The sequence below is a fragment of the Cervus canadensis genome, chromosome 3 (assembly GCF_019320065.1).
Source record: "Cervus canadensis isolate Bull #8, Minnesota chromosome 3, ASM1932006v1, whole genome shotgun sequence".
Taxonomy (NCBI): Eukaryota; Metazoa; Chordata; class Mammalia; order Artiodactyla; family Cervidae; genus Cervus; species Cervus canadensis.
The window spans coordinates 113,644,622-113,663,827 of record NC_057388.1 but is presented as its reverse complement, the minus strand read 5'-3'; the positions used below and the strand labels follow the sequence as shown (position 1 = coordinate 113,663,827).

Here is a 19,206-nt window from a genome sequence, read left to right as displayed (position 1 = left end):
GGGCTGTCTCATCGGGGCTGGGTGGGGGCGCGCTGACGCGTGTGTGACATGTGTCTCCAGCCTTCTGTGTCCCTTACAGGGTGAGGCAATGCTGTGCCTCATTAGCGATTCTCTGGCCGCATCCCTTACGTCGCTTGCTTCTTGGACGTCGCCGCGGTGGTTTCCTCACAGCACCACGTGGCCCTGTCTGAGCAGCCTGGACGAGACGCCCCGCCTCTTCTTGTGCACTCACGTGGCATCTGGGCCTCCTCTTTGCTGCAGATGCGCCTTGTGCCAAAAGCTTTTTTTGCAGTTCAGATTTTCTTTGGGATGGACTCCTCAAAGGGGAATTCCCGACTTGAAGAGTACAAGCTAATTCTGCTTATTTTTAATTGCACATGTCATAGACCTATGCCACAGAAATGCCAGGAGATTCAAATGACCAAAAGTAAACAGATCAAAATGGGGTGGGATGTGAACCTGTCAGGACTGCAGGGAAATACACCGGTCACTGAGTCCCGGTGTTGTCACTGGTTTGTCGGTAACCTTGGCGTCTCAGCCTCCCTGAACTGCATTGTCCTTATTCGTACAATAGGTAGGGTTTTACCCAGTTACCTCTTGTGCAGGTTGAGATAGCTAGCCCTTGAGAAATCAGTTCCAAGAGACAGGCCAGGTCATAACCTATAGATGCTGGCGAAGCCTGTGGGGGATGGTGAGGTCCCCTGATGCCCCTGGGTGACAGGTCAGCCCAGCCCACAAGGTCAGAAGGTTGGATGGCTGGTGGGCCTGGCCCAGCACCCTGGAGACCCTGAGTTTGTCTGGTAGGTCATACGGAACTTGTGTTTGGGGAGGTTTGCTTACTTTTTGTTTTGGTTTGTCCTTTTGGATCTGGTGAGGGTGCTGAGAGTAAAGTTTGGAAAGAAGTGTTTAGGGGGATTGATTTGGGGGCAGTGAATCGTGGGGTGGGGGAATGGGAGACAGGCAGGAATATTCCGGAGACCAGCCGTGGGGCTGACTACAGTCTTCCTGGGTCTTCCGGCCTTGCCAACATGGTCCCCTGGGGCTCCTCCTTCCAGAACGCTGACCTCTACCCTCTCAGGAGAGTAGGTGGAAAACCTCAGAGTCTGAAGAAGTGTGAAGGGTCAGTGGAGATTTTTGGAAGCGAGAATAAACACAGGTGAAGACATTGGCCATGTCTGTTTTGGCACCTTGGCGGCCAGAGCAGAGTGGCCTGTGCCACTCCATCTCTTAATGAATATTCCAGGTTCCTGAGACTCGGGCTGGCTGGTGATCAGAACTGCAGAGAGTTACCCGCGCCCCGTAAGTCATTCACAGGCGCTTGCCTCCAAACGTAGCAAACCTTTGGACATTTTTGGATGGGGTAGCCCATTTTCCTGCCATCGCCAGCTATTCCAAGCAAAGCTAATTAGGCGTTTTTGCCTCAAGCTTGTTTGTATGCTTTGGAATAAAGCACACAGAAAATAAAACAAGCCCAGCTCACCCCGTGAGGCTAGTTCCAGAACCAGCTGGAGAAAATATTGTGATTGGCCGGGTCTCCAGGGGACCCCTCGCCCCCGTGCCTGGGGAGGGGTGGCCGCAAGGCTGGCTCCGAAGTGACCGAAATGGCACCAGCTTTTTGCTAAACCGTGAGTTTACGCTGCCCTCTGGTTCCAGAAAAAAAAAAAAAAAATCCCTCCCACCCCAAGCCGATGCTTATTTTTGTCCAAATGCTTGCTCACCCGTTACCCCTCCAGCAGCCCTGGGAGATGCGGGGAGCAGGCGTGTTCCTTAGACTGTTTTCTCAGAGGAACGGGGCCTGGGCTGCGGTTGCGGAGTGTCCATGCTCAGGTCTGAGATGGCCTGGACGTCCTTCCGGGGACACCAGTGTGACCGCCACCAGGCAGAAGGCTAGTATACTTGTGATCCCTGGAACAGGAGCTCCCCCGGCACACGGGGGAAGCATGGGCGGGTGAGGAGGCAGGAGGAGCCTGGGGAGAATGTGGGCAGGAGCCTCCCCAGTGGTTTCTGTGGGAAGGAGCAGGCGGGGCAGGTGAGCAGGCAAAGGGTTGGTGAGTTTGAATCACTTCAGCTCCGGGTCGGGGGGTACCTCTGGGTGCAGGGGCCGCCCCCTCGTTGTCTGGTACCTGCTGGAGGTGAGAGCCGCGGAAGAGGTGAGGGGTGTGGGCTTGGTGTCTCGCTGGTTTTGACATGAAAGAGGGGAGTGGTTTGCTGACTCTAGGAACTGGTGGAGCCCTGGGAGGGCCATTCCCTCCAGGGTCAGCCAGGCCCCGGACCTCAGAGCATCAGAATGACAGGGAAGCAAGTAGACTCGGTTGATAACCTGGCAGGGACCACATGGCCTGCAGGTTGTGGCTTTGCAGCTGGTCTGGTCAGGGCTGGAGCTCTGGGGTTTCCAATGGGAATTCCACTTGCAGGGCCTTTCGGAAGGGCCTCTGCTCTAAGTAGGGGAAGGGACATTTGGTTCGGCCTGGAGGTGTTTCATCGACTAAGAGGCTCCCCAGGAACAGAGGGAGGATTCAGCATCCGTCTACTTGCCAGAGAGAAATAAAACCGGCATTGTCCGTATCCCGAGGGCAGGACCCCCCCAGGGGCCCAGGTTCCTGGAGCCATGGTGCAGTTCCGCCCCCCACCCCGAAGGGAGACAAGAGCCCTGCAGGGGCTGCGCTGGGAGCGGACCTGGAGCTCAGGGCCACCGACTGCAGCATCCATCGGCAGTTTCCCCCGCCTCCCTCCGTCCACTGCCTGTCTTTTTAAAAGACCTGGCTGAGTCTTCCCTCCCTCTCCCTGGACCAGGGTAGTGAGGAGTCGCCTCCCTGCATGCTCCCCCCACCCCACCCCGACGCCGCGGTGGTCATGACAGTTTGCTGCAGTCCTGTCAATGGGGGGACCTGCCCCACGCCGCCTGTGTCGTGAGCCGCAGCGCGGGCTCCAGCCATCACACCCGCCGCCCGTGCGGCTCCGAGGACTGGGGACACACCCAGCCCGCTCAGTCCCCATCTGTTGCAGACGTGCACCCGGCGGAACCCTAGAAATCGCCCTCGCTGAGGGAGCTGGGAGCCCCCTTCTCTGCCTGTCTCTCTCTCGGGGAACCTTGGGAGCCAGCGAGGCAGCAGGATTTTTTTTTCTCCTGAGCTGGGGGCGCTGTGTCTCCCCCATCGCTTGTCAGCCAGCGCGTCTCCCCGCGGCCGCCGATGAGCACCCGGGAAGGGGAGATCTCCTGGACCGCTCGGGGCTGAGTAAGCAGACCTCCGGAGGAGCTGGCTGTCTGAGTGCGTGCTGGTCATTGCGGTGCCTGGGTGTGCGGCTTTTGCTCTCTCGTGATGCTTTGTCTCCTCTGTATGCAAGACGGATGCTGAATTCTCGCTTTGTTCCTGGGGAGCCTCTTATTCAATTAAACACCTCCAGGCCGAACCAAATGTTCCCTCCCCTACCTGGAGCTGTGTGTTCCCTCCTTACATAACTTTTTCTTGGAGGTTTAGAGAATAACTCGTGAAGGTGGCATGTGAGTGTGTGTGTCTGTGCTGTGGGGGGAGCGGGGGAGGCAAATTCATCTCTGTTCCTCCTCTGAGTTTGGTCCCTCCTCCCCCACCCACCTGAGTTCAGGGTCTCCCCCCTCCCCTCACTCCCCTCCCATCCACCTTAAATCTCCCTGGCTGAAATCTCAGCAGGGTCTGACTTCCCTCCCTGCCCTGAGTCACCGTTTATTGAATCTGTCCCAAAGGGAAAAAGGGTCAGGGATGCTTGGGGACTCTGGGGCACCCGCCCCGTGGTCGCTTGGAAGGCTCTTGACCACATAACTCATGTTGGTCGGTCTCCTGCCCGTGGAAGGTGAGCTGTGAAAACTGTACTTGTTGTTTTAACTTCTGGGAAAGACATTGAAAAAACAGAAAATAGGAGGTGAGGGGGGTGACCAAGAAGGGGGGAGGAAGAGAGGAGGGACAATGTCTTCACCCTGGTCTGAACTAAGACTGGTCTGTTCTCTGCGCGAAGGAGGAGGGGGGAGGCTGAGAACCCCACGCCTGGACTGTGGAGCCACAAGTGGAGCTCCGGGCTGGAAGGGGCTGGTCCGGAGACACGGCCAGCTGGCCGGGCCCTCCACTCGTACTGAGGTGCACTGCTCCGAGGTCGCCACTGCTGTTTTTGTTTGGGGGTCCCCCTTCCCTAAGGCAGAGGCTGCACGAGTTATGTGTGGACAGAACTTGAACTTAGGGTCAGTGATGGCTGGTGACTGGAGAGATGGGTGGGGTGGGGTGGGGGGTGAAACAGAAAGAAGCTTGAGCCCCTGCTTCTGCGTTTATAGCTGAATGGGGAGGAAAGTAGGCGTGGGAGATGATTGGCGACTTGGGGGCTCTGGGGAGTCAAGCCCCAGGTCTCGGCCGATTCTAGGTGATGAGAGGGCTGAGGGGCGGTCTGCACAGTTGGGAGAGTGACTTGGCAGGTGCCCCCTGGGCCTGGGGGTGGGTCCAGGGGGTGCAGACAGAAGGGTTCGGCCAGGAGGTTCCTGTCCAGGGGCAGGGGAGACCCCGGAGCATAAGCGGAGAGGACGCTCAGGTGCTGGTAGGTTTGACCAGGTGAGAGGCCTGCAGGAGTGGAGGGGAGGGAAGGTGGGTTGTGCAGGACGCCTGCTGGGAACGGGGAAGCCGGGAGAAAATGGGAGAGACGGAGGCAGTGAGCTTGAACCAGCCTCCGTGGGCTCTGTCCAGCCTCCTTCACCAGCCCAGGGGGAGGCATCGTAACCCAGACCCTCAGGACCCCCGCGCCCCCTCCCCCATCATCTCCAACTGCTTCCTCAGTTTATATGCAAACTGCCAAGGGCTCCATCAGTCTAAGGGGTGGGGGGAGTACTCTGGTTTTTTTTTTTTTTAACCCAATACTAGGCCTATGAGACACGTTATTCAGCTCCTTTTTATAGAAGAGGAAAGGAAAGGTTAAAAGATTAAGTTCGTGCAGGGAAGATAATTGAAAATCTAGGATGTTTCAGGTTCTTAATCTTCTCTCATCTGAAGTCACAAGGGTGGAACTGGCATCTCTTTATTGAGGAGTTGGGGGGGTGGGGAGAGGAGGGTGTCTGGGAGACTGAGGCTGGGTGGGGGGACCTCATCACAGGCTGTGGGGGTCCTCCTTAAGGCTGGTCCCCTGTCTGGTATTAAAATAAACTTTAGTGAGACAACCTCTTGAATCCTACATGCCAGGCACTGGCCGTTCCGAGATGAGTAAGGCATGTGGTCGTGATATCACCAGTTCATGGTGCTGGGCAGCCAGGGAGCCCTGGAATGGAGGTGTGAATTTGGGGTTCTCACTTCAGCTCAGCTGTTTTAGTTTTCTGGAGTAAACGCACTTTTTAAAATTGAGATATAATGGGCATACAACATCATATTTGTTTCAGGCGCACAGCACAATGATTCAGTTATTTGTCTGTGATGTGAAGTGATCATCACAGTAAGTCTAGTTAACATCCATCACCATTCATACTTACAAGAAGTTGTTTTTCTTGTGATGAGAAATGTCAAGATCTACTCTTAGCAACTTTCAAATATGCAGTGCAGTATTACTCACATATAGGCTCCGTTGTTAACTGTTGGAATCCTTGCATTTTTCCAGTCCCTCACTGCTCTCCTAACAACAGGCCTTCTTCCTTTAATAGTCTTCCAGTCTCTCCTCCGACCAGACGCGCATCCCCTCCTGGGAAGCCCCTGAACCTGCCCTCATACTGCGCCCGTGAGCTAGTATAGATTGATGCCTATACTTTTTGTTTTTTGCCTTATTTTGTGTTAAGTTGTGTTCATATAGTTCTCCTAGGTTGACTTAATTGATAGCACCCTTTGGTCAGCTAGAGATTTTATTAGAAGGATTGTCTTCATCAGTCAGTTCAGTTCAGTCGCTCAGTCGTGTCAGACTCTTTGCGACCCCATGAATCACAGCACACCAGGCCTCCCTGTCCATCACCAACTCCCGGAGTTTACTCAAACTCATGCCCATTGAGTCGGTGATTCCATCCAACCATCCCATCCTCTGTCACCCCTTTCTCCTCCTGCCTTCGATCTTTCCCAGCATCAGGCTCTTTTCAAATGAGTCAGTTCTTCACAGCAGGTGGCCAAAGTATTGGAGCTTCAGCTTTGGTCCTTTCAATGAATATCCAGGACTGATTTCCATTAGGATGGACTGGTTGTCTTCATACCACCTCTTAAACTGCTAATAGCTGTTTACATTTTGGGAAATATTTGTTGACTATGTATTAGGCGCCAGGCACTGTGTTGGACATTTTCATGGATGTTCACGATATTAAATCTCATGACAATCTTGGCCTCATTTTACCCATGAGGAAACTGGAGCTCTGTGAACTTGAATCATTTGCTGAGGTTGCATGGCTAGTACATGGCGTGCCAGGGTCAAACTCAGGCCCTCTGACTCCAGAGTTGCCCCCTCCTCCTTCCGGGGGTGTGTGGGCCCTGTCTCCCACTATGGGGCCCAATCTCGGCTCCCATCATGGGCAGTGACTTAGCAAGAAACTGAGACCGGACCTACAGGCCAAGGACTTGCTGGAGAAGCCAGCTGCCCCTCCTCCTTCAGCCCTGTGTCTGCCTGGACCAGACTTCTTTCCCATGAGCAACTTAAGGCCCCAGAGCCCTCCAGGCAAGGATACTGGAGTGGGTTGCCATTTCCTTCTCAAGGGGATCTTCCTCGCCCAGGGGTCGAACCCACATCTCTTATGTCTCCTGCATTGGCAGGCGGGTTCTTTACCACCATCTGGGAAGCCCAGGCAGGTAATAAATGCTCAATAAACAGCAGGCCCCTCCCTCTAGGTGGCGGTCAGTTGTGGGTGTCCCTACTGAGCCCGGCAGAACATCTCCACAAAAGGCCTAGAAATGACCTGGTTTTCCGAGTTCTGTGGGTCTTCTCGATTGGATTTTTCATCAGGAAGTCGAGGCTGGAGGGCTCTGGGTTCTGTTGTGTTCACGCAGTTCCCTGGTGATTCCTGTCCGGCCCCTTCTCCATCTGTCCTTGGTGACATGGACGCCCAGTCCCTCCCCCTCCCCGCCTGTCCCACATGGACAGTTGACGCCCTCGGGTGGGTCATCTGGGTGTCTGCCCTGAGGGTGACGGTGGCCTGGTTTTCCTTGAATCTTAATTCCTTCCTTGAGTTCCTTTGGCATCTTTCATCCTAAGATACAGCCCAGTGGAAGGTGGGGGGAAGGTCGGATTTTACTCCGCGGGCGAGGTGTGTGTGCTGGCATTTCACTGTCTCGTCTGCTTCTCAGGGCGTCTGCCATCTGCCTGTGCTCGTGGCTCCAGCTCCTTAGAGCCTTGCTGGGCGGGTCCCAGGAAATAGGAGAACAGAGACCCGGGCAGGCGGCCCCACAGCACCCCGCATCTGCAGGCAGCCCATGGAGGGTTAGGGGTCCAGGCCAACCAGGGCCAGGGAATCGGGGGTCAGCGCTGGCCCCCAGCCAGCTCCTCCTCCTCTTCTGGGTCCGGGGCTCCCACGACAGGGTCTCACCGGCTTGAGACCCAGTCACGGAATGGGGGCAACTCAGCAGACTCATACCCCACACAGCAGGCGTCTTTCTGGACAGGCAGCTGCGTTGACTCAGTCATGTTCAGAGTCGCGTTTTCATGACTGGAAGTATACTTGGGGCTGACGCTTATGGGCATTTGGGGTGTTCTGAGATGCCCAGCGTGGAAGGAGGAATAGGGTGGGCTGTGCTGGGGAAAAGGTCATAAAGAGACAGAATGTTCTCCTGACTTAGGGTGTGGATGTGCATGTGTGTGCGCGCATGCTAAGTCACTCCAGTCATCTGACTCTTTGCAGCCCCGTGGCCTGTAGCCCACCAGGCTCCTCTGTCCATGGTATTCTCCAGGCAAGAATACTGGAGTAGGTTGCCATGCCCTCCTCCAGGGGATCTTCCCGACCCAGGGATCGAACACAGGTCTCCTGCAACTCCTGCCTTGCAGGCTGGTTCTTTACCTCTGAGCCCCCGGGGAAGCCTGGGGACAGTGCATGACCCTCCAAATAACTGGGACCAACAAACAGACTCTTCCATGAACCGTATTGGGTATGAGACCCCCTCAGGAGGGGAAAAGGAGGGCAGAACATGAGGGGCGATGCAGCAAGGCCAAAAGGCTCCCTTCTGCATAGAAGCAGGTCTGGCCCTGGGACGGGTCTCTGAGGCTTGGGCTGGTTGAAGTGGAGGCTCCTTTGCTTTACAGAAACCGTGGGCCTCTGCCAGGTAAATCCTGCCCACCTGTTCTTCTGAAAGATGGGAGACGTGGGAAGGCATTTCTAGAAATACTTTCACCAGTAAGGATTAGAAGGGTGATTCCTCTTTATTCAAAAATCAACTATAATTCTTTACCTGCCATTGCTAGTACCAAACCCTTTCCTGGCTCTGTGGTACAGAATCCATCTGCCAGTGCAGGAGTTGCAGGTTCGATCCCAGGGTGGGGAGGGTCCCCTGGAGAAGGAAATGGCAGCCCACTCCAGTATTCTTGCCTAGAGAATCCCATGGACAGAGGAGCCTGGCGTGTTACAGTCCATGGGGTCACAAAGAATCAGACACGACTTAGTGGCTAAACTACAATGCCAACAACATCAAACCCTTCCCTACCCAGCTTTGGCAGCAAACACGCAATTCTCCAAGGTGAGTTTCTGGATAATGGAAACTCCTTCCCAAATAGAGCACTTGAGCAGCCAGGTGAGCCCTTCTGTGTTAGAGTTAGGGCTGAGCTGGAGAAGGGGGGTCTGGAGGTGCCCTTGGAGGGGTGTCTGCATTTTACCAGCGAGCGAGGCAGATGTGCTTTGATGGCTGGGAAGACAAACATGGGAGGGAAACTTCCAGAAACCGATGCTGGCGAGAGACCTCCAATGGGGGTGGGGGTCAGATAGGAGGGGAAGGGTGAGGGTTGGGGGTGGACAGGGCAGCCACGGATCCTGAACAGGGCTGGGGTGATGGCCGGAAGTGCCAGGGGCTTCCTGATACTGCAGAGACTTGAGGCTGGGTGCAGGCGGGAAAGGGCCGGATGGGGCTGGGGGTTCATCCGTTTTGAGTGGGCTTTCTGCTCGGATTCCCTGAGCCCTTGGCCCCTGGTGGGGCTTGGCCCTTCCCGCAGGCCCTGGCCAGGCGTCTCCCCAGCACGCCACCGGCTTGGCTTGGAGCTCGCTGCAGACATCTGTCACCACCCACTCGCTCTGAGTCATCCACACTTATCTGCTTAAAGCACAGAGCCTTGAAATGCGCTTTCCAGGGGAGCCTTCCAGCACAGATCCAACGAAGAAGGAGGGTCCTGGGGAGGGGGAGGGACGTGGGTTAGGGGTCCTGAGAGCCCCTTGCTGCTTTCCTTCCGTGGGGTAGTGTCCAGTCGCCCCTCCCAGCCCCTCCCGGCCCCTCATGGTCTCACTAGCGGCCACCTGGCAGCCCTCCCCGAAGGACTCGCTCCTCTTCCAGGCTGGCTGCCTGCACAGGGGGCACTGGGCCCGCCTGGGGGGCTGTCAACCCCACTCCCACCCCCGGGAGAGGCTCTGAGGGAGGCTTCGGGGGGCTGGGGGAGGAAGGGGGCGACAGCGGCTACTCAGTCTGTTTGTCCTCCTCGCCTCGGCCCGTCTTCACTTCCAGACCCCCAGATTTCAGCCAGAGCCCCAGGTGTCTCTCCAAGTGTGCCCCGCTCCTGCATGGGGTCTCTTGGGGGCTGGCCCCGCCTGCTGAATGTAGGTTCCCCGCAGAGTGGTCTGGGCCCTGAGGACCAGCTTTGCAGGAGAGGAATCTGGGTGCATGAGTTGGAATCAGCATCTCTCCCTCCTGCTCGTTTATCTAAAAAAAAGAGAAGATTCTAGATATTGCCCGAAGTCCAGCCTGGTGCCAAGTCTAGCGGTTCCCTGGCCCTCCCCTCAACTCCCACCCCCATCAGTCTCTAATTTCACTCAGGGAGAAAGATAAGGAAATCACTATCAAAGTGCCAGAACACAAACAAACAAACAGAAGCAAAAAGGCAGAGTATTTTTTCACTGATTCTAAAGGCCTGCGGGTTAATCCAGGGTCCTGTCTGAGCTGGTGGCCATGCCTCCGCTGGATCCTAACTGTCAAAAAACTGACATCTGGTGACACGTCTTGAACGGTGACACCAACCTGACATGGCCCAGGCTCTGACCCCAGAGGTCCTTCTGGGTCTCAGTGACCACCACGGTGACATATCTGGAGTCCAGTGAGTGGAGATGTCAGGTGGAGATAAGCTGGCTGTGGGCATCGCTCTTCACGTGTTTAAATAGCCACGTGTTCTTGGTGCTCGGTGATCCTACACTTCGTACTTGGCAGGCGGGGAAGGTGTGGTTTATGGAGTGGGGAGTGGGGAGTCATGGCCTCAGTCCCAGAGAGCCGCAGAGCACCCCTTCCCCGCTCCAGGGCTCCCCAGCCTCACTCAAGCACTTTTCCTGTCTGTCTGTCTCCATCCCATCCTAGGCCTTCAGGGTTTTCTGCTGAGATTTGTTGCTGTTGTTTGGCTGAGTTGTGTCTGACTCCATGGACTGCAACACGCCAGGCTCCTTTATCCTCCACTATCTCCCAGAGTTTGCTCCAATTCATGTCCATTGAGTCAATGATGTCATCCAACCATCTCATCACCTGCCGTCCCCTTCCTCTCTTCCTCTCAATCTTTCCCCGCATCAGGGTCTTTTCCTAGTCAGCTCTTCCCTTCAGGTGGCCAAAGTGTTGGCGCTTCATTATCAGTCCTTCTGATGAATATTCAGGGTTGATTTCCTTTAGGATTGACTGGTTTGATCTCCTTGCAGTTCAAGGGACTCTCAAGAGTCTTCTCCAACACCACAATTCGAATGCATCAATTCTTTATGCTCAACCTTTTTTTTATGATCCAGCTCTCACATCCATAGGTGACTACTGGAAAAACCTAGAGATTAGCTAATCTTCTGAGATTACCAACTCAGAGAAGGGAGTAGTTTAGTGAGTTATCTCTCCTGGTTATTTGAATGCAGCCTGGACCCAGATAAGGGTCAGTTTTCTCTGATTTCACTGTTTGAGATCCACAGTTAGGATCCAGCTGAGGCACGGCCAGCAGCTCAGATAGGACCCTGGCTCAGCAGAGTCCCCAGGCATTTAGAATTAGTGAAAAATACTCTGGCTTTTTGTTTTTGTTTTCTGGCACTTTCACAATGATCTCCTTATCTTTCTCCCTGAGTGACATTAGAGAAAACTGATCTTTGAAGCACCTGTTTCGGTTTGGGACATCTCGTGCTTGGGGATTTACCCTTTGGGAGAAATGGGCTCTTGGTGTCCAAGGGCTCTTTCCTCCCGGCTCTGTTTGTGGCTGCTGTGTGTTTGAGTGGGTCCTGGAAGGTGGAACGCTGGTCTTTCAGGTCCCAGGTAAGGGAAGAAGGGACAGCCGCACCCTCTCTGATTTGCGTGGCAAGGTGCTTTGGCATCAGGAGGGCCACTGGAACCGGAGACTTTCTGCTAGAAAATAATATAACTGGTCCATAACACAGAGCACAGTGCTTCCTGGAAACTCTACTCCCACTGCCTGGAAAAGCGCATTCCGTCTTCCAGGCTTGGCAACGCGGACATCGTCCCTGGGTTCTGGTGACTGCTTGTCTTGCTTTTTCTCCCCTATGGTATAGGGATGGCTGGTGGTTCACCGGTCACTTTTTGGCCAGCTTTCATGACCTGTGGTTTACATACAGTGAAATTCACCAACTTTAAGTATATAAGTAGGTTGGGGGTCAGTATGCAGTCACACGACTACCAGAGCAATTGTGGGACAGGACATTTCCATCACCCCCTGAAGGACCCCCCAAAGGTCCTTCAGATCCCTCTGCAACCTGCCCCTTCCCACCCAGACTGAGGGTGGTTCTGTGTCTTCCCCATGAATGCCTTACCTGTGTTTCTAGCGCCACCCCCGACACACAGGGGCTACTTAACGGATGTCTAAATGGATGAACACATCAGTGGCTCTAACAGATATTTAACAGTCTCCTCTGAGACTCCTTCTGGTTCCTCCCCCTCGCCCTCAGTTCTGAAAGACGGTCTAGCAGGCTTTCGTTAATAAATAATTTCTGCATTTAGTCATTCCTGATCTCAGCCTTCTGATCAGCATTAGATAATCAGTGTTCCCAGAGCTGATGAAATTCCAGCTAAAGGCCGAGACACGCTGTTCTCATGGCCTGTGCTGTCCCATTCTTCGGAAGACTGGACGCATTGCAGGAGCATCTGTGGCTGCTTTTTGTCACCTCCCATCCTAGACCGGAAGTCACTGACTTACCTCACCCCCCACCTTCCTTGGTTTTGGGGTTTTTTGTTCATAAAGAGGAAGCTAGCACTTGAGCAATTTAGACACATACCCAGAGAGCATCCCCAAAGACTGCTTCAGTTTACAGGGACTTTCAATTTCCCTAACTCATCACCAAGGGGTCAGAGCCCCTTCATCGTGCCTTCCTGAGCTCTCCTTTCTCCTGTAAGTTCGGGATGGATCTTGCCATTGTAAGGGTGCCATTGAATCTGTCCCTTTCCCGTAACCAAAGCTGTGAGGAAGACAATTCCATGGCCTACCCACTGGGTTCAGCGTTAAAAACATTTTGTCCCTAAATATAATAACATTTACCCATAAAATCAGTCATTCATTTTAGAGTAATAGCTAACAGTTTCCAAGTGATTGTCATGCATCATTATAATCTCTTTATTGCTGTTTTGTTGTTTAGTTGCTCAGTCATGTCTGATTCTTTTGTGACCCCATGGACTGTACCCCACCAGGCTCCTCTGTCCATGGGATTTTCCAGGCAAGAATACTGGAGTAGGTTGCCATCTCTCCTCCTGGGGATCTTCCCAACCCAGGGATCGACCCCATGTCTCCTGCATTGGCAGGTGGATCCTTTACCATTGCACCACCTGGGAAGCCACATAGTCCTTTTCTGTGTTACTACAAATGTATTGTGTTTACCTCTTTATGAGTTTGAGTAAGCTCTGGGGGTTGGTGATGGACAGGGAAGCCTGGCGTGCTACAGTCCATGGGGTCGCAGAGAGTCAGACACGACTGAGCGACTGAACTGAACTGATTTATATGCTCACTCATCATTGCACAGGAACCCCTATGACTCCCATTTTAGAGATTAGAAAACTGAGAAATTAGCTGTCGCAAGATTATATAGTTTTCTGGTCATCTGTTGCTATTTCATAAACCGCCCTGATTCTTAAGGCTGTGGTCTGGGATCGCCCGGGTCTCGGGGCCGCCTCATCAGCCCAGCAGTTCTCCTTTGGGGTTCCTCAAATATTTTCAATGCAGTGGCCCTTGGGGCAGAGTTCTCAAGGTTTTTTCACTGCCCCATCTGGTGCCTGGGCCGGTTTCACATCCCTTTCTCCACGCTGCCTCTTCACGTGGCTAGCTCGAACTTCCCCAGAGCACGGTGGTCTCGGCGCAGTGGGACTTATAACACAGCAGCTGGTTTCCCTCAGGGAAGAGTCCAGGGGATCCAGGGATAAACTTCTTATCACCTAACTCAGAAGCCTAACTGACCCAAGTTGTTCTTCTGTGCTTCCATGTTGCACCAAAAATTGTGTGTGCTTAATCGGTCAGTCGTGTCCGACTCTTGGACTCCGTAGACCGTAACCTGCCAGGCTTCTCTGTCCATGGGATTCTCCAGCCGAGAATACTGGAGTGGGTAGCCTATCCCTTCTCCAGTGGATCTTCCCAACCCAGGAATCAAACCGGGGTCTCCTGCATTGCAGGCGGATTATTTACCAACTGAGCTATCAGGGAAGCCCAACATAGATGCAAATAGCATAGGTGCAAATGTAGGTTACTCAGATGCAACTTTTCACTGATCCAGCAAAAGTTCCGCGATCTGACAGCCTTGGCTGTTGGTGATGAGGCTGTGGGGCAAACAGATGCTGTCCTACACCCCAGTTAGGAGAGTGGAATGGTCCAGACCTAAGGAGGCCTGTGACGGTTTCTGTCAGGAATCAGGGATGCCGTACCCTTTGAGCAGCGGTCACATGAACCTAGAACCATGAAGAACATCCAGTTTTCATTGCAACAGCCTGTGATGTCGACAGGGCCTGGTGAAACTAGAGCGTCCCATGCAGACGGACACACCGCAGATACTAGAAAACCCTGCATGCTGACGTTGAAAGATCCCCAGACAGATACAGTGATGGACAAGGTGTGGAGCAGAATATATAATATACCAGGGAGCCCCTTGTATTAGGAGAGGGGACTATACTTGGTATTTACACTTGCATGAAGACACCCTAACTGGGTGTGCAGCTGAAAGTGGTCCCTTTGGACGCACGCTGTGGATGGAGACATGGGTGGAAGAGCCCAGCTTTTCAAGCCTGTGTCACTTTGTTCTGACTTTTGAGTCACTGTGAGTTTTTTTTATCCACACACAAAGAATCAGTCGGATGACATAGCTGTTGCCCTCAGAGTGTTCATAACCTTGACAGAGAGAAAGTTTGTAACAACAGATGGACAGTGCTTGAGTGGGTCGATTTTATTTTCCTATTTTTTAAACCTTTTATCTTGGAGTATAGTTGATAGTATATAACTCGGGATATAGTTGCAACCATGTTTCAATAGTTTCAGGGGTACAACCAAGTGATTCAGTTGTCCAGATACACCTGTCTTTTCTTTTTCAAATTTCTTTTCCCAGTTAGGTTGTTACATAATATTGAGCCAAGTTCCCTGTGCAGTCCTTGTTGATTATCCATTTTAAATATAGCAATGTGTGCATGTCAGTTGAGTGGATTGATTTTATAACCTTTTTTTAAAAAAAATAATTTTGTTTATTTTTTTACAGCTGTGCTGGGTCTTCTTTGCTGCCTGTGGGCTTTCTCTAGCTGTGGTGCGCGGGGACTACTGTCTAGTTGCGGGCTTCTCATTGTGGTGGCTTCTCTTGTTGCAGAGCCGGGCTCTGTGGCATGCGGGCTTCAGTAGTTGCAATTCCCGGGCTCTAGAGTGTAGACTCAGTAGTTGGGGCCCATGGGCTTAGCTGCTCTGCGGCACGTGGGATCTTCTGGACCAGAGATCGAACCTGTGTCTCTTGCATTGATTGGCAGGCAGATTCTTGACCCCTGAGCCACCAGGGAAGCCTGACTGGGTGGGTTTTAAATGCAGCGGGCTGAGAGGTCATTTCCAGTGGGCTGGACTGCCAAGGCCTTGTGAATCTGTCAGACCCACGCTCTTTCTAAAGGAGGAAGAGGCGATGAGTGGGTGAGAGAAGGGCAGGTCAGCCCCAGCCAGACAGCCTGGTGCTGGCCGGCGCCTCTCAAACCCCAGGGTGGAGGAGGCAAGCCACCTCTGCTGGCCCTGACGGTGGCTTCCTGGACTCCAGCGTGAGAATCGCTGGCTTACAATTGTATTCCCATCGAAGTATTTTTAATTGCAAATTGTTACCCACCTCCTGTCCTTCCTACAGGAGCAGCTGGGAGCCTGCAGTCTAGCTGAGGGTCTGCCTGGGGCTCTGCCAAGAGGCCCGTGGTCATCGGTCCACACTGGGACAGGAGCTGGAGTGGTCACTTCATGCCTCGTCCACGGCTCTGAGTCCTTCCTGAAGGCAGGGGGCCAGGTTCCTGGCACATGCCCAGACTCGGGGCCCTGAGCCCGAGGGGATCTCAGGCAAAGAAGATAAATGAGGCGAGGGAAACCTGGAGAAGGAACTGCGAGCTGAGGTCAGGAAGCAGGAGGGCGGGAGGGAGGCGTGCAGACCCACATCCCCTCTCTCAGGCCAAGCCGGCCATGGGGTGCTGGCTTCCTGACTGCTACTTTTTAAAGATGATTTGTATATAATAACCTTGAACTTGTGGGGGTCGTGGGCCCGGTTGGAGGTGGGGGAGGGAGAGAGGAGTCCCAGGCCCGGTGCAGGCCGCAGAGTAACCAGGAGGAAGCGGGTGGAAGTCTGGGTGGTGGCCTCGGTGCCCTGGGATACCAGGTGATGAAAATGACACCTCCCTCCCCAGGCCGGAGGGTCCACAGGAGGTTTCAGCCAGCAGGGTCCCTGCTCGGGGCTGCTCTTCCGCCGGGGCCAGGCACGCAGCGGAGAGGACTAGCCCACATGCTCTTCTAACTGTGTCCTTTGAACCATGAAAGCGGGGCTGCATGCAAACCAAGAGGGGACCACGCGGAGCCTCTGAAGGCCCCCCACAGCTCTGGGTATCCCCCCCCCCAACCTGTGGCACTTCCCACTCTTTGTGGACCTGCCCAGGGATGAACCAGTCAGTTTACAACAGATCTCTGGGAAGCATCAGCTCCCCACGTCATCCTGGAAGGCCAGAGTCCACTCACTTTGGGCCCAAAGACTTGGGACGTGAAGACCTGTGTTTTGCAAGCAGGGGGAGGTGTCCACAAGAACTTATAGGTACAAAAGGCAGAGATACGTCCAGAGGCTTCCAGAACCAAGTGATCAAGAGTGAAAACGGAAGGCCTGGTGATGCCCGGAGACATGCAATCCCAAGGGGTCCTCTGGCTGAGGAACCTGACCCAGAATCTTCCGTGCCTGTCTCAGTGAGAAATAAAGATCCCAAACTATCTAGGAGGGACCGGGGGACAGTCAGCCCCCGACCCCCTGGGTGGCCTGGGGACACATCGCAACACACGAAGATACACTGGGACCAGGTCTTCCTAAGAGATCATGGCTTTTAACCCAGTTCCTAAGATGTGGGAAGCAGGCTGTTTTTTCCCTCCCTTGAAAAAGCAAAGCTGCAAACAACCCCTGTGTTTTGTACCTGACTCCCCGCCGTGGCGGCAGCTGATCTGGAAGTTTCTGCTTCTCTGGTGACTTTGGCCTCACACCCGGCATTTTTCTTCCCTCTCCTCCTTACATAACAAGCCCCCCTCTCTTGAACAGAATGGGTTTGTTGGCAGCAGAAACAGAAACCCCAGCAAATCCCTTGTTTGGCTCCGTTAGCGCCATGGTCTGTATCCTTGAGTCCCCGACTGGGACCCACTGGTTACTCAGCGCCCACGGGGTCTCCAGCCCGGCCCTGGGATCTGTGCCCCCCACTCACTCCCTGCTCCAGACATCCTGAGGCTGCCACCAGCTTCCATCTGGAGCCTGCTGGCCAGAGCCCTCGCTCCAGGGTCCCTACGGCCGGCTTGGCCTGAGAGAGGGGATGTGGGTCTGCACGCCTCCCTCCCGCCCTCCTGCTTCCTGACCTCAGCTCGCAGTTCCTTCTCCAGGTTTCCCTCGCCTCATTTATCTTCTCTGCCCGAGATCCCCTCAGGCTCAGGGCCCCGAGTCTGGGCATGTGCCAGGCAGCTGGCCCCCGGCATTCAGGAAGGACTCAGAGCCGTGGACACAGGATGAAGTGACCACTCCAGGTCCCATCCCAGTGTGGACTGATGACCACGGGCCTCTTGGCAGAGCCCCGGGCAGACCCTCAGCTAGATTGCAGGCTCCCAGCTGCTCCTGTAGGAACGAAAGGAGGTGGGTGATCAAGGCCCAGAGCGGTGTGTGATGGGTTGGCAGGTAGAACCGAGGACATTTCTGCCTGTTTGCTGCTGTTAATTTTTTTTTAATTAAGAGACTTTTGGGTGGCAGTTTTAAAGTTACAGAACAATTGAGCAAAAAGTTCAGAGAGCTCCGTGTACCCCTTTTCCCTCCCTGCCAGCATCCCCTGTTGCTAATATTAGTGGTGCATTTGTTACAATTGATGAGCCTTTATTAATACACTATTATTAACTGAACTGGAGAAGGGAATGGTAACCCACTCCAATAATCTCGCCTGGAAAATCCCATGGACAGAGGATCCAGGAGGGCTACAGTCCATGGGGTTGCAAAGAGTCAGACACGACTGAGCACATTAGCTGAAAGTCATAGTTCACATTGGGCTCGCTCTTGGTTTTGTACATTTTATGAGTTTTGATGAATTTATAGTGACACGGGTTTCCCTGGGGGCTCAGCTGGTAAAGAATCTGCCTGCAGTGCGGGAGACCTGGGTTCGATCCCTGGGTTGGAAGGATCCCCTGGAGAAGGGAAAGGCTACCCACTCCAGTATTCTGGCCTGGAGAATTCCATGGACTACAGTCCATGGGGTCACAAAGAGTCGGACACGACTGAGCGACTTTCACTTTCACTTTCAGGGTTCAGGGCCAAACACGTCCTATCTTGGAGGAAGAAACTGAGGCCAGTGGAGGGAAGTGCCTTTCCAATAAACGCAGCTGGCTGGAAGTGAAATCTATATCCGGGCCTTCCTCAGAGAGGGTGTGGGCTCGGTTCAGCTGCTTTTTTTTTCAACAACAGGAGCTCAATTAGTAAAAAGGACCAAAAAATACATTTTACAAAATAGCTAGCCGCTTGGCCATTTTGAGTGTCATTACTAACCTGCCCTGTGTCGGGGCTTCCCTAGTGGTCCGGCAGCTCAGCCTCCGAGCTCCCCGCGTAGGGGGCCCAGACTCAATCCCTGGTGAAGGAACTAGATCCCACAGGCTGCTGCTAGGAGCCTGTATGCCGCAACTGCAGACCCCACATGCTGCAGTGAAGATCAAAAGTCCCGAGTACCGAAGCTAAGAGCCGGTGCAGCCAAATAAATAAATAAGCAAATCCCCTACCTAAGGTAGGGTCCTCAAACCCTCCGGGGCCGCTGGGTTCCGTGTGTCCCCAACACCCACTGTTCCACCTGAGAACGCTGGTTTCCCATGTGGGGTGGCAGGACGTGTGCCTGGCGCGTGCTTGATGGGGCCCTGGCAGGCCCTGCCCCGGGAGGAAGGGGAAATGGGCAGACACCCTCTGCTGGACCCGCTGGTGTCCACATACCTGCCGCACTAGGCTCTGATGCCAGCGCCTGGAGCCCTTCTCTGCAGAGCGCCTGCCAGCCTTCCGTCGGCCGGAGGACACCGAGGTTTTTGTGGTTCCCGAAAGTTCCAGGAACAGCTGCTCACCCTGACGGCCGTGGCCACAAGTGAAAAGGGATCCCAGAAAGTGATAAAGTCACAGGAAGCCAACAGTGACAAAGAACAACCTGGAACGAGAGCTTTGTCGCTGGATGCCAAGTTGCCAAGAGAGCTTAAGTTAGAGGAGGAAAGTGGAAAGTGAAAGTGTTCGTCGTTCAGGCCTGTCTGACTCTCTGTGACCCCGCCAGACCTCTCTGTCCATGGGATTCCCCGTGGACAAGGCAAGAACAGTGGAGTGGGTGGCCATTCCCTTCTCCGGGGGATCTTCCTGACCCAGGGATCAAACCTGGGTCTCCTGCACTGCAGGCGGATTCTTTACCA

The 19,206-nt window shown here is 54.0% G+C and overlaps 1 protein-coding gene across 5 annotated transcripts in view; it reads left to right on the top strand.

Moving 5' to 3' along the window:
* PRKAG2 (protein kinase AMP-activated non-catalytic subunit gamma 2) overlaps window positions 1-19,206 on the top strand; it is a 293,481-nt gene that overhangs the window by 53,852 nt on the left and 220,423 nt on the right. For 3 of the 5 annotated variants that reach the window (XM_043464193.1, XM_043464191.1, XM_043464190.1), the window contains exon 1: window positions 1,731-1,886. The exons of the other annotated variants lie outside the window; for them this stretch is intronic. In XM_043464193.1, coding sequence (XP_043320128.1) covers window positions 1,746-1,886 — 141 coding nt within the window. In that variant the 5' untranslated portion in view covers window positions 1,731-1,745. Of the gene's footprint in view, window positions 1-1,730; window positions 1,887-19,206 lie in introns of those variants that run through there. 5 annotated transcript variants of the gene reach the window in all.